This window comes from Leptonotus elevatus, chromosome 8, assembly GCF_054856555.1.
Source record: "Leptonotus elevatus isolate MCC_2025b chromosome 8, RoL_Lele_1.0, whole genome shotgun sequence".
In the NCBI taxonomy this organism is placed as follows: Eukaryota; Metazoa; Chordata; class Actinopteri; order Syngnathiformes; family Syngnathidae; genus Leptonotus; species Leptonotus elevatus.
The window spans coordinates 17,077,413-17,091,092 of NC_141246.1; the positions used below are offsets into that span (position 1 = coordinate 17,077,413).

At 40.4% G+C, this 13,680-nt stretch overlaps 1 protein-coding gene across 2 annotated transcripts; it reads left to right on the forward strand.

The window, feature by feature from the left end:
• Window positions 1–503: 503 nt before the first annotated feature.
• On the forward strand, window positions 504–13,673 carry tnpo2b (transportin 2b). Of its 2 annotated transcripts, none has more exons than XM_086082904.1 (23): window positions 504–700; window positions 1,523–1,622; window positions 1,836–1,911; window positions 2,026–2,175; window positions 2,326–2,432; window positions 2,531–2,664; window positions 2,913–2,994; window positions 4,965–5,087; window positions 5,178–5,296; window positions 5,419–5,479; window positions 5,592–5,763; window positions 5,930–6,082; window positions 6,760–6,985; window positions 7,062–7,233; window positions 7,442–7,636; window positions 7,730–7,888; window positions 8,764–8,851; window positions 8,945–9,139; window positions 9,281–9,356; window positions 9,755–9,854; window positions 9,941–10,015; window positions 10,804–10,933; window positions 12,162–13,673. In XM_086082904.1, exons 2-22 carry the CDS (start codon window positions 1,524–1,526, stop codon window positions 10,909–10,911), a joined length of 2,670 nt encoding a protein of 889 aa, XP_085939030.1. In that variant the 5' UTR covers window positions 504–700; window position 1,523; the 3' UTR covers window positions 10,912–10,933; window positions 12,162–13,673. The 2 variants fall into 2 exon arrangements, with proteins under 2 accessions (XP_085939030.1, XP_085939031.1); XM_086082905.1 differs by lacking the exon at window positions 504–700 and adding an exon at window positions 746–870.
• The last annotated feature ends 7 nt before the right edge of the window (window positions 13,674–13,680 follow it).

A 13,680-nucleotide genomic window follows, 5' to 3' on the forward strand; every position in this document is an offset into this window, starting at 1 on the left:
AAACAAAACACCTGACTCGGGGAATTTGAGTTAGTCAATTGTCATTGCTGCACTGCTAATGTGAAGGATATGCGGTTTTGTCAAATCTGTTGGCCCTCTGGGGGTCCCTGCTGGCTAAGGGGCCCCAACCAATTGCCTATCTTGCCTAATGGCAAACTACGCCTCTGGCAGCTGTAAAATAAATTTTGGGCAATTATGCACTTTTTTAAAATTTTGGGTGAGTTAAGACGGCATATTATTGTCAGTTCAACATGTTTCGTTGAAACAAAGTTGAATAAATACACCGTTGTGTTTCATTCCGGAAGTGGGGCGCATTATTAATGTAAAGGCTACAAGAAAATGTAGTGAATGCAATAAAAGTTAATTAAAGTAATACAGAAAGTACCAAAAAAACCATTTGAATGACTGGCATGCAGAAATGAAAAGTCACAGTGTTTGTTTGTCAAATCACGTAGACTTTAGATGACGATCCGCCCAGTACGGAAGCCGAGTGAGTTCATGGTGATCACCGGCTTGATTGCAAGGCATGCAATTTCTGTCACATACCAGCTAGCGGCATAGCACTCACAAAAATCTCCTGAGACCTGAAGTTCATTTTCGGTTAAACAGAGCCTAGTTTATATTTCGTTAATGTTATTTGCCTTAACGTAGCCATAGGATAGCCTACAAAAACGTACGTTTGATACATCAGAGTGACCAGGTAAGGTAACATTTTCGCGGCACATTCAAGCAGATGCTAGCTAGCCGTGCTACTTACTTACTAGCTGCCGGAGGTTGTGATTCGCGACGGTTCTGTTATGAATATTAATACGCCTCCGTTGTACGGTCTTGGTAGCAGGAATTACAGCCATAACACAAGATATTGTAAAGGTATTGCAGTGGTAGTTAATGTACAACTGTCTTCAATCGTATTTTTTTTCTGCAGGTTACGTATTAACGATTATAACGACGCTTAGCTAGATCGCTAGATATTTGTACCTGTGTCGTCTGGGCCTTGTATTAAGATAAGTCGGATCATAATTTAATCAGTATAGGCTATTTAAAATGCCATTTGCTAACGAACGACTGTTTAATCATACAAACAGATGAAAACAGCGAATGCATGTACCCTAACATGGCGATGCTCGTTGCGTCACAATGGGACATTCGCAATGTTTCGGTATTCTATGGAATGCTCATATTATTATGATCCGTTATTGTTGGTTGGTTAGAATTATAGAAGACTTTAAATTGTAGGTAGGCGTGAATATCATTGAGAATTGTTGTTATATGTACTATGCGATTGGCTGGCTTCCAATCCAGGGTGTACCCCGCCTCTCGCTCGAAGTCAGCTGGGATATGCTGCAACACACCCTCGACCCTAAATACGTCAAGCGATATAGAAAATGGATAGATGGACGTTATAGTTACAGCTTTATAGCAAGAGGAACATAACCATGCTTCTTTCTGTCTTATTTGTCGTAACAATTTAGGGTAACACAGATTGTGTTTGCTAATTAGTATTGTTTTTTATGTGCTGCAGGATGGAGTGGCAACCAGATGAACAAAGTCTCCAACAAGTGCTTCAACTTCTCAAAGATTCCCAGTCACCAGACACAGCAACACAAAGAGCAGTGCAAGAAGTATCCATACCTGTTTGTGTGCTAGAAAAACAATACAGAATAAGCTTGTTTGTATTTTAGCGTCACGGCTCCAGCGACCCCTGTGAGGACAAGCGGTTAAGAAAATGGATGGATGAGTTGTTATAAAGTCAAACAACCATTTTAGGTTTGTGCGGTTGTGTGAGCTTCTGGCACGTGTTCTTAGCTGGTTAAACTCCTTAACTCAGCCCACAGAAACTGGAGCAACTTAACCAGTTTCCAGATTTCAACAACTATCTCATCTTTGTCCTCACAAGCCTTAAGTCAGAGGGTGAGTATTTTCAGCAATTCATTCAAATAATTCAAATAAACTTGCTTGTCACTTATAGTATTGCAGTTGTACTCGATATTGTAATTTTATCTCTTTGTTGCCGTCATTATCTAGATGAGCCCACTCGCTCGCTCAGTGGCCTGATACTGAAGAATAATGTCAAAGCTCACTACCAGAACTTCCCTCCTAATGTGGCTGACTTTATCAAACGAGAATGTCTCAACAACATTGGAGACCCTTCACCACTTATCAGAGCTACAATTGGTGAGTGCTGTGAAAGATTGAACAGAATAAAGCTTGTGTATTTCCTAGCCACTGTAAATCAGACTGCTATGTAATTTGATTGAGTTTTCTAAATGGGAATGCTATGCATATTTTATTCACGTGTAGGGTAACCTATTTATTTTCATCAAGGTATCCTGATCACAACCATCGCCTCCAAAGGGGACCTGCAAACATGGCCGGAACTGTTGCCACAGCTTTGCAATTTACTGAATTCAGAGGATTACAACACCTGTGAGGTCAGACTGGCATACACAACACATACAAACTAAGGAATACAGCTATAGTTATAGTAGTACTCATTGCAGTGTGTGGTTTTCTTTAATCAATCATTTAGGGTTCTTTTGGGGCATTGCAAAAGATCTGCGAAGACTCTTCTGAGTTGTTGGACAGCGATGCACTGAACAGACCACTGAACATCATGATTCCCAAGTTTCTGCAGTTTTTCAAACACTGCAGCCCCAAGATCAGGTCAGTTGGAATTATATTTGAACAGGTTTTCCACAGGTGCTTGACACTCATGAGAATGCATACAATAATTTTGCTGTTTGAGGTGTTTGACATTTTTCCACAACAGATCATTCTACTTTGCATGTTATCAATTAACTAATTACCGTTATGGTTATGTAATTTGCCATGGCTGTAAGGTGCTGGAAAATGCTTGAATTAACAAAATAAAAACAATACTGCCGGCTTCCATGTGCTTGTCTTCCCCACAGGTCCCATGCTATAGCATGTGTGAATCAGTTCATCATAGGCCGAGCTCAGCCTCTGATGGATAATATAGACACGTTTATTGAGGTGAGTCTTTTTATGCGATAACGTCCCATAGAAGTTAGGCCGATTTATTTTCCTTTGACTTGCAGTGAACCAGGGTTGTAATAGTTTTGGATTTTATTTTGAATTATAGTTGATTTATTTTTTTTTTTTTTTATTTTTAAATTCAGTTAATTTTGATTAGTTTTTAGAGCGGGTTTGTTCGTTTTTATTAGTTTTTTTTTTTTTAAACGCTTCATTTTAGTAAATTTTTTAATCTTATTTTAGAGTTGTTGTTTTTTTTAATCGACAGTTACTGTATGTCACTACGGTTCTATGAGTGTGCGCGAAGGCACTTTACGTGCTGTTCAGCAAGGCCACCTGGCGGTTGATGAGGAACGAAATAGAAATATGGAACGATAAGTGCAAGATAAATACAAAAGCGTATGGCCGTTCGACCTTCCTTCTTCCATACGGCCTTAATACAGAAATAAATACATAAAAAAAAAAAAAACCTGATAGATCATGTATGAAAATGACTACAATGCAAATGACGGACATTTTTGCTGTATAGTTATAATTTTAGTTTGTTAACTCTAATCACCTTGCAGCGAACCAATTCAACTCACTTCACAATATGCAGCAGTTTGGTAAATGTTGCACAATTAATCAAAAAAATAGGTTTCAAGCTGTTTAATGCCAGTTGAAGCTGTCACTGGTTATGCATGCTAATGGTTAGCATCAGTAGTTGTGATTTTAGAAGCAATGGGTATTTGAACACAAAAGGTGGAGTAATAAACAAATAATATAATTATGGCCAAAATGATAATCACAATTTTTAAAGATCAATATTGTAATCACCGAACAAACAATTTCTAAAACAGTTTTGAGTGCAACATGAAATTAAAAATAAATGGTTTACTATTCCAGAATAAATGGTAAATATTACAACATAACATTTACCCAATCTCAACATTGCTTCTCTCATTAGTCCACCAAAATGTCTTTGGACTCCTACTGCAGGGTGTCCTCACTTATCAATTTCAGCAGCATTAGGAAGTCTTAACCTATTTTCGCTCAGGTTAATTTAATTGTGGCTGCCAAAATAGTGATCATGATTAAAATTTGGTTAATTGTGCAACCCTAACTCACAGGCATATATTCTTTATCCTCTGTTTGTGTCTGCATGACTTCACAGTATTCTACTGCCACCCTGTGGACAAGGCGGGGCTTTACTTTACTTAAAAAATAAATGCATATATGTGTAGTATTACATAATTATGGAGTACTAGTTTACCTTACTAAAATGCAAACATCTTTGTTTGGGCGGAAGGCTGGATCGGATTAATGGCATTTATATTAATTTCAATGGGGAAAGATGATTTGAGACAAGAGTGTTTGAGTTACGTGCACAGCCAAGGAATAAATTAAACTTGTATCTCAACACACCACTCTATATCGCTCTAGAGTTGAATGACTCGTGGCAAAGAAGCAGCATTTAAAGCTTGTAGCAAGAGATTCTAATGCTTATGTTTAATGCCAAAGAAGTCACATTTATACCTTTTAACATTCTCTAACAATTGTTTATTGTGTGAGATGCGAGGATTATTAATACCTATTGTGGTCTGCAACTCTCATTGCATCAGTTCACAGCACTGACTTGTGGGTGTGATCGTGTGAATGTGCTTTGCACCATTATTTCACCACAGCGTCTGCAGCAAAATAAAACAAAATGCGACTGTGATTCAAAGAAGAGCTTTCAATAAATAATTGAAGTGGGTGTAATTGCTGTGAATTTCCACTTCACTTTAATCTGAATTATTTTCTGTGCTTTAATAAACATTTCAACATTCTATGATGTGCTTGTGTGATAAAATGCCAAAATGTAAATATAAATGCATTTTGGACTAATGAAAGTCCAACCATGATCTGCTTTCTTTCCCATTCTTGACCCTTTCCATCTTTCCAACATCTTACATTCATGGCCTCTTTCTCTTTGTCTCTTCCCTATCCAGAGTCTATTTGCCCTGGCAGGTGACGAGGACAGCGAAGTGCGGAAGAACGTGTGCAGGGCTCTTGTCATGCTGCTGGAAGTCCGCATTGATCGCCTCATCCCACACATGCACAGCATCATCCAGGTGAGGGCTGCAGTCACGCCACCTTCAATAAATCAGCTCTTCTGATACTCTTTGTTGTCATCACCAACATTCTCTGGCTGTTTTCATCAGTACATGCTGCAGCGTACTCAAGATCCGGATGAGAATGTGGCTCTGGAGGCCTGTGAATTCTGGTTGACTCTGGCTGAACAGCCTATCTGTAAAGAGGCCCTGTCTGGCCACTTGGTCCAGTAAGTGCGCACATGCCAGCCGCTCAATGGACTGGATTAATGTCATAACAAAGAAGTAAAAAATGTCCGATATGCAATTACAAAATGTAACAAGTGTTTGTCTTTTTGCTGTATCTTTTCAGACTCATCCCAATCTTGGTGAATGGGATGAAATACTCTGAAATCGATATTATCCTTCTAAAGGCAAGGCACTCGCAGCCTGGCATGCAGCTACACTTAGCCACCTTCTCGTTATTTTTTTTTTTGACCTCCATCACTTTTCTCCCTCTTCACCTACCCTCTTCTGGTTCTCCAGGGGGATGTGGAGGAAGATGAGGCAGTTCCGGACAGCGAGCAAGACATTAAGCCTCGGTTCCACAAGTCCCGCACTGTCACTCTGCAGCATGAAGGAGGGGAGGGTGAGGAGGGAGAAGATATTGACGATGATGAGGACGATGATGATGATACGTTGTCTGATTGGAACCTACGTAAGTATTAAATAGTCTCAAGTCAAATTATTAAGTAAACCTGTTTGTTCGCCCTTTTTATTTTTTACATCCAGTGTTGTGAAACATTTTGGTATCTTCACTTGGTATTGTCATTATATTCCCATTTCAAAGTCTAATATGATTTCCTTCTGCTTTCCTCTTGAAGGGAAATGTTCTGCTGCGGCCCTGGATGTTCTGGCAAATGTGTTCCGAGAGGAGCTGCTTCCTCATCTCCTGCCACTCCTTAAAGGTCTGCTCTTTCACCCCGACTGGGTCATCAAAGAGTCTGGCATCCTCGTCCTCGGGGCCGTTGCTGAGGGTGAGACCTGTTGTAGACTTGCTGTTTGAAGGTGTTTTGAGGAATCTAGGTCTTTCTATGTTGCAATCTAAATGGGGGAAAGGGAATACTAGAAAGTTGGGGGTTCTTATCATTGTAAGATAGTGTATCATTAACTTCCTTAGATTGTGCTATAATAAAATTCAATTTACCAGTCTATGGACACCGTATCATTGGGTTTGTTTGAGTGAAACCCCTGACTTCAATCTGCTTAAAAATAATTGTAATGAACTGGACCAGATGGTGAGCCAGATCCTCTTGTCCAACATCAGTGACCAGTTACCTCAGTGTGAGTGTGAGTGGTTGTTTTTCTATAAGTGCCCTGCAATTGACTTACGAGCAGTCCAGAGGGTACTCCGCTTCTCACCCAAAGTCAGCTTGGGCTACTTACCCAAGGAGAACATGAACACTCCATACAGAACCCTGATCCTCTTCGGTCTAAAGCAGATGTGCTAAGCGCTGTACGTGCTCCACTCAATTCTTCATCCCATTTAATTTCCTCTTATATGATTACGTGGTTTCCTCATTATAACTCACCTAACCAAGTGTCGACGCAGTAAAGACCATGGTTAATGTTGAAACTCTTTTTGAGTATTTCTTGCAAAACTGCATTAAATGGCCATACTGATGGGATCTATAATAATGTTTTCTTTCTGTAGGATGCATGCAGGGTATGGTACCTTACTTGCCCGAACTCATCCCTCATCTCATCCAGTGTCTGTGCGACAAGAAGGCCCTGGTTCGTTCCATCGCATGCTGGACCCTCAGTCGTTACGCACACTGGGTGGTCGGCCAGCCACCCGACGCTCACCTCAAACCTCTCATGACGGAACTCCTCAAACGCATCCTGGATGGCAATAAGAGGGTGCAAGAGGCGGCCTGCAGGTACACATCCGGGCCCGGCCTAGATTTCCTCCTCATCCTCATTTATTGCTCCTAATTTCTCATACCTTTCCTAAAGCGCGTTTGCAACCCTGGAGGAGGAGGCGTGCACAGAGCTAGTGCCTTACCTCAGCTTCATCTTGGACACGCTGGTGTTTGCGTTTGGGAAGTACCAGCACAAGAACCTTCTCATCCTTTATGATGCCATAGGAACCCTGGCAGACTCTGTGGGACACCATCTGAACCAGCCTGTAAACCACCATGCCCTCACATATATTGACAAGTCGCATTATGAGCACTTGTACAGTAGAATTATATTAAAAAACAAACAAAAGATGTATCAATTATTCTGTCTTTAGAAATGTATTCGTTTTCGATTTGATGATGGCCGAGATGGTGGTGGAAAACTCAACTGATTTCACAAGCAGCAGTTTGGCAGTGAAAACTTCTCGTCTTTAGGAGTACATCCAAAAGCTGATGCCTCCCCTGATCTCCAAGTGGAACGAGCTGAAGGATGAAGATAAAGATCTCTTCCCCCTGCTTGAGTGTCTGTCATCTGTCGCCACAGCTTTGCAGAGTGGTTTCCTCCCCTACTGCGAGCCCGTCTACCAGCGTTGTGTCACACTTGTCCAGAAGACCCTGGCACAAGCCATGGTGAGCCACACAAAGAAAAATATATTAAATATATGGAATGTCAATTTCCTAATTGTGGATGGATTTTCTCCCCTTTGGGTGCATGTTTCTTAGATGTACAGTCAACAGCCAGATCAGTATGAAGCACCTGACAAGGACTTCATGATTGTGGCTCTCGATCTTCTGAGTGGCCTGGCTGAGGGATTGGGTGGTCATGTGGACACGCTTGTGGCTCGCAGCAACATTATGACACTGCTCTTCCAGTGCATGCAGGTGCGGCATTCCATCTTTTTAAGCGTACATATCTGGTCGATTTAGATTAGCACTCAAATTTATACTACGGAACAACTAATACACTTAGTACACATTTTGATACAGAGAGGTTGTATTTCACTAAGTATTAATAAATGGCGATAACTGACAGCACAAATTTACTGGTCCTTTTCTCAAATTGGCCAAAGCATTGTTGTAAGAGTAGATACAGGTTCCGAGTCAGACATTAACAGCGTCTCAGTGGTCTTCACTTGACTGTGTCGGGTCACCTGATGCTGGCCTGACCGGGCCACCAGTACAAAAGTTAAAATACGTGCAAATACACAATATTCAATATTTTGAGTTATTTTTATTTGAATTGGCATAACAGGCATATGTGGTCTTTTTTTGGGGGGAGGCCCCACTGTGCACATTCAATCGCCCCCATTCCTTAACACATTGTGCTCTACGTACTTGCGTACATTTTGGCCATACACTAGCACTACCCATATATATGTTGTTATTATAAATTTCGTTATGTGTTCTTTTGAAATCACTATATATATATATTGGGGACTGGAGTGTGGATATTTTTTGGCCGGCTGCCTTGATCAACCATTAACGCTACGTACTTGCATTTTGGCTAATTGGTTTCTATATTTCATCCACTTGTAGACTGACATATACAATTATGAATTTTGTTAAGTTTTGTTTTAAATCAGGGCTGGTCCCAGCTCTGGCAGGGCCACCACAACATGGCTTTTGCGCCCGGCTCCATTCAAAAAGGCTTAATGTCGAACTCTAAATAAATAAGTAGCATAAAAATGAAGAAATAGAATGTGTTCTTGGGGCAAGCTCACTCTTATTTTTCTCCCCCCTGTGTGTTTACATTACAGGATACAATGCCTGAAGTAAGGCAGAGTTCATTTGCTCTACTGGGGGACTTGACCAAGGCTTGCTTTCCTCATGTTAAACCTTGCATTGGTAATTCACTTACTGGAGTACAAACATAAATCACTTAATTCCCCTTTCTATCTTTCCTAATAATCTCCATTTTGTATGTCTATGTTCCTTCAGCTGAATTTATGCCAATTCTCGGAACCAACCTGAACCCAGAGTTCATCTCCGTCTGCAACAATGCCACCTGGGCCATCGGAGAGATATGCATGCAGATGGGTGTGGAGATGCAGCCGTACATTCCCATGGTTCTCAGCCAGTTGGTTGAAATCATTAATCGACCAAACACTCCCAAAACCCTACTGGAAAACACTGGTATGTAAAACAGGCTAACACAAAACGTTCTTGTCCATTTTGATTCTTGAAAGTAGTAGAGAATACCATTAAAAAGGATTCTTGAGCAAAATGTGAAAACCACTAAAGATGATGTGGTTAATTAATTGATCTCTCTTCCAGCAATCACCATCGGGCGACTGGGCTACGTGTGTCCGCAGGAAGTTGCACCCATGCTGCCGCAGTTTATCCGACCATGGTGAGAATGTGTTTGAACTTTTGAGCCTCGGTTCATTTGGCATGCTTTACACGCACAGTTGGCAACGGCGTCTTTTGTGTGCTCACAACATCACTTGGGGTCCCTTGCCGCCTTTCTTTTTCCATTCTGCTCACAATCCTGTGAGTTCAGTTACCAGCACAGTTTTGTTGATTTTTTTTTCCCTTTCTTTTTTTCCCCTCCCTGTCACGAAATGCTCAAGAATTGGTTAGTTTCTGCTGTTTTTGTTCCACCTTGCATCTATGTGACATCATCACACCAGTGCACGATCCCATCCTGATGATGATGATGATGATGATGATGATGATGATGATGTTCAAGACTTGTTAAATCCACTGTACATGTCTTCACTTTGGTTGTCAATGATTTTTGTGCGGCAGGTGTACATCACTCCGCAATATTCGAGATAATGAAGAGAAAGACTCTGCTTTCCGTGGAATCTGCATGATGATTGGCGTGAACCCAGGGGGGGTTGTGCAGGTGTGAGACCTCTTCACAATTTGTAAACGGGATCCATTATCATTTCTTTGAAACTTTTAAAACTCTGAATTCTATTGATTTCTCAGGACTTCATCTTCTTCTGCGATGCAGTCGCCTCATGGGTGAGCCCCAAAGACGATTTGAGAGATATGTTCTATAAGGTGAGGGAACGGTATTGTTGGCGATAACGCTACTTTTCACATTAGTGTTTGTTGCCTATGCCGCACCTGTTCAGTATTTAGCTAGGATAAGGGGATGTTACAAAATCGCTAACAGTGGGATGTGTTACTAGGCAACTGGTTTGGACTTAATTCCACTACTACCACGTTGCAATTATAGAAACCATCAATACTGAACAAAAATGCAATATAATAGCCAGAGGTACTAATGCACCACATTTGTTTTGATACAGTTACTTTAATAACATTTAGGAAAAATTGTACTTGTTTGATTCATTTTATGTAGAAGGTATGCTACTCTTACTCCATTACATTGAATTATGTTGCACTTGTGCTAATGCTGAATTGCGCAAAGTTTGGGACGAGTCAACTAGCCAGTCAGAGGATAGAAATAATACTGACATGATTGACATCGAGGGTTATCCTTCAACTGCATTAACAAAAGCAGTTCCTTTGTTAATAAGGGTAAAGTTTCATCGGTCAGTACTGCTGATTCTGAAGACCCTGGGCAGATTAGATTGACATGACAGCACATAGATGCTGAAATCTGATTGGACAAAAAAAAAAAAGTAACATCCCAAAAATACTGGAAGCAATTCAGCCAAGACAAACCCAACAAAATGAAGAAAATAGACTATTGTGAATAGATAAGTATAATTTTAATGGATCACCATTTTTTTTGTAAATGTAGCTCAGTGCTTTTGAGAGTAATTAAGGCAGCAGATAATACCTTGTAATTCCTAACCTTATGCCCAATCCTTCCCAAACAGATCCTGCATGGTTTTAAGGAGCAGGTTGGAGAGGAGAACTGGCAGCAGTTCTCGGAGCAGTTCCCCCCTCTGCTGAAGGAGCGACTGGCGGCCTGCTACGGTGTATAAAGCCTCCACACCCATCCAAGAGGTAACAACACAAGAGCACTACACAGTACAAATATGAGAATAATACGTATTAGGGATGCATCGAAAATCGATTTCATATCGATGTAAACTGCTTAAAATATGTATAAAAAAAATACAAGCATCGATTTTAATTGTTATGCCTTGCGTAGTTTTTCATCATTTCTAGCCGGACCCTTTTTGGTATATCCGGTATTGTTTGGTGGGTCTTTGTAGACGCCATTGAAAACTTGGTTAGCTCTCTGTAAGTAATCAGTGTAATGTTTAAAATTTTGTAAATGGCGCCTCATTTACATAATGAGGCAGTTTATCGTCAGTGTGTTTATCGCCTTTGGCTGTACACTCTCGTGGCGAAATACGTGTCGCTGATGTAGTGTCTTATTAGTCCAGTAGAGGGCCTCATTGTTACACTTGTTGAGCAAACACCTGTTTAGTCTTTGTCATTTGATTTTGATATGATTTGATTCATCTCAAACAAGCACAGCAATAAAAACAACAAAGGAAAGGGGAAAAAGCACAATATAAGATGCAAGTTTGAGAAGGGGCAGAAAGAAGCTAAACTTGGCAAGTTATCCCTTTTACATACTTTTAAATCAGAATCCATAAAGACGTACACAAGTATTTCAATAAATTTTAGAAGATTAAAAGAAGTTTAATGACAAACCTCCTTTTGAAGGAAAATAGTAAAAGAATCAACAAGAATCCTCAACAAAGCTTCTAGAGCTTCATTTGTCATACTATCTGCACAAAGAGAATGTGTTGCGAGGGAAGAATATTAATCTTAACCACAAAGCACTGATAACAAGACAAAAATGATGTTAAACAGTCAAAATTATTAGTTTATTTTCAATTTAAAAAAATAAAAATAAAGTTACAAAAAGTTAATATTTGTAACAAGGACAAAAATGTAGATGTTAAAATAAAAATGTCTTTTGGCTATCAAATCATCATTTTGTACCCCGAAAAAAAATCAAATAGAAAATCTGGAACTGAAAATCGAATCGTATCGGGCTTGAGTGAATAATTACATCCCTAATACGTATGATGGTAGATCAAGATCTAAAAGGAGGAATCGCTAAATCCTTCTGTATTAGAGGGAATATAATGTAGAATATTTTTTTTAAGACCTGAAAGGTTACATTGTTTTTCAAATGTGCAATTTGAATCACATTCACACTGCAGAGATTTGTGCTCATTTTTCAATTTTTGTGTCTTGTGGCTCGTGTGTGCAGGTGAGCCAGCAGGAGGAGGGTGAATGGGAAACTCATCCATCTGTGTATTGCACTGCCCTGACCTGGGGGGAGGGAGAGGGATGCTTACGGCCGCTCCCCCTGAAGGACGGCCCCCATGCCCTTATGTGTTTGTCCATAGACAGAGGGTGGGCGGGAGGGACAGGGGGGGGGACACCTCTAGATTAACTAGGCAGGGACCCGACACAGTAAAACTAACTGATAGGGACAGCGAGAGGGACCCAGAGTTGAGTCGGAAGGATGGAAACGTGGCGAATATGAGAGAGGCAGGGACAGAGACCGGCATAGAGAACGTTCAGGGAACGAGAGGGAGGGACTTGATTAACAAGGCAGGGAATATAAGCCACGGACATGTCTATTACCGGGCTGGAAGGGACAGGAACCTTGCAGTTTTTTTAAAATCAGGATTTGTAATCGCGAGAGTAGCTTGACCAACAGACAGACAAGACAGACTGACATTTTGAGACTCAAAAATCACTTGCACATTAAGCTGCTTATGCAGTACTTGGGATTGACTGTGGGTGGCGCTATACTCTGGACTTTTTACAACCTATTGCATGCAGTTAGTGACAGACAGGTGTCTTAACTATGTTCACGTTCAGGGTGATATCATACTTTTCCGGGGTAATAGGATTCAATAAGAGTTACTTCATCTGTTGTGTCCGAGCTCTACATGGATGAATAGATAGATAAATGAACCTCAATATCCGCCATCAATGTTTTTCTTACCTTCATTTTGACCACAGTGCTGCTTCATCCATTCGAGACATTTATCGTCACATTTTCTACCTGATCTGAAGAGAGAGAATAGCCTCTATTGTGTCTCTTTGTGGTTTCACAAGACACCACTCCTCCATGAAGGGAGGATTAGGGCTAACACATTTGTTTTCGCACCAAAGGGGAGGAAATCCCAGCGAAAGAAATCACACCCTTGCTTGTGTTCATGAGGATTAATTGTGTGTGTATATAAATCTACGTGCGTGCATGTGGCGTTTGTAAACCCTTTGTCATTCTGTGTCCACCAATTAAATTGTGCTTTGTTTTTGACATGGTACTGAGCTTAAACTTGACTCCCACCGCAATGTCCTTGGCACCTGTTAACTGTGACTGTGTGTGTGTGTGTGTGTTTAGTTCTACATTTGTATTGATATCCACTTGCTGCCATATTGATAGTTTAAGCAAATATCTATGATGTTTTACATCTGGTCCACGTCATTTTTGTAAACATTTTTTTGCTGCTACTGATGTCTTGTTAATAAGAATTTACACAATAACACAAATGCTCCTTTTAAGTTGTTATTGCGCCCCCCACCCCCATTTTGTTTTACCTTTTTTGTACAGACTTTTTTTTTTTATTGTTTCCATATGTGTTTATCCTAATGTCAGTGTTCTGTCATTCTGCACTGTGAACTTAAGTGTCTTTGACTTGCAAAAAAAGAAAAGAAACTATCCTAATACTAAATGGCAAATAAAATCATGTTTGTGAAACTGCGACTAATCC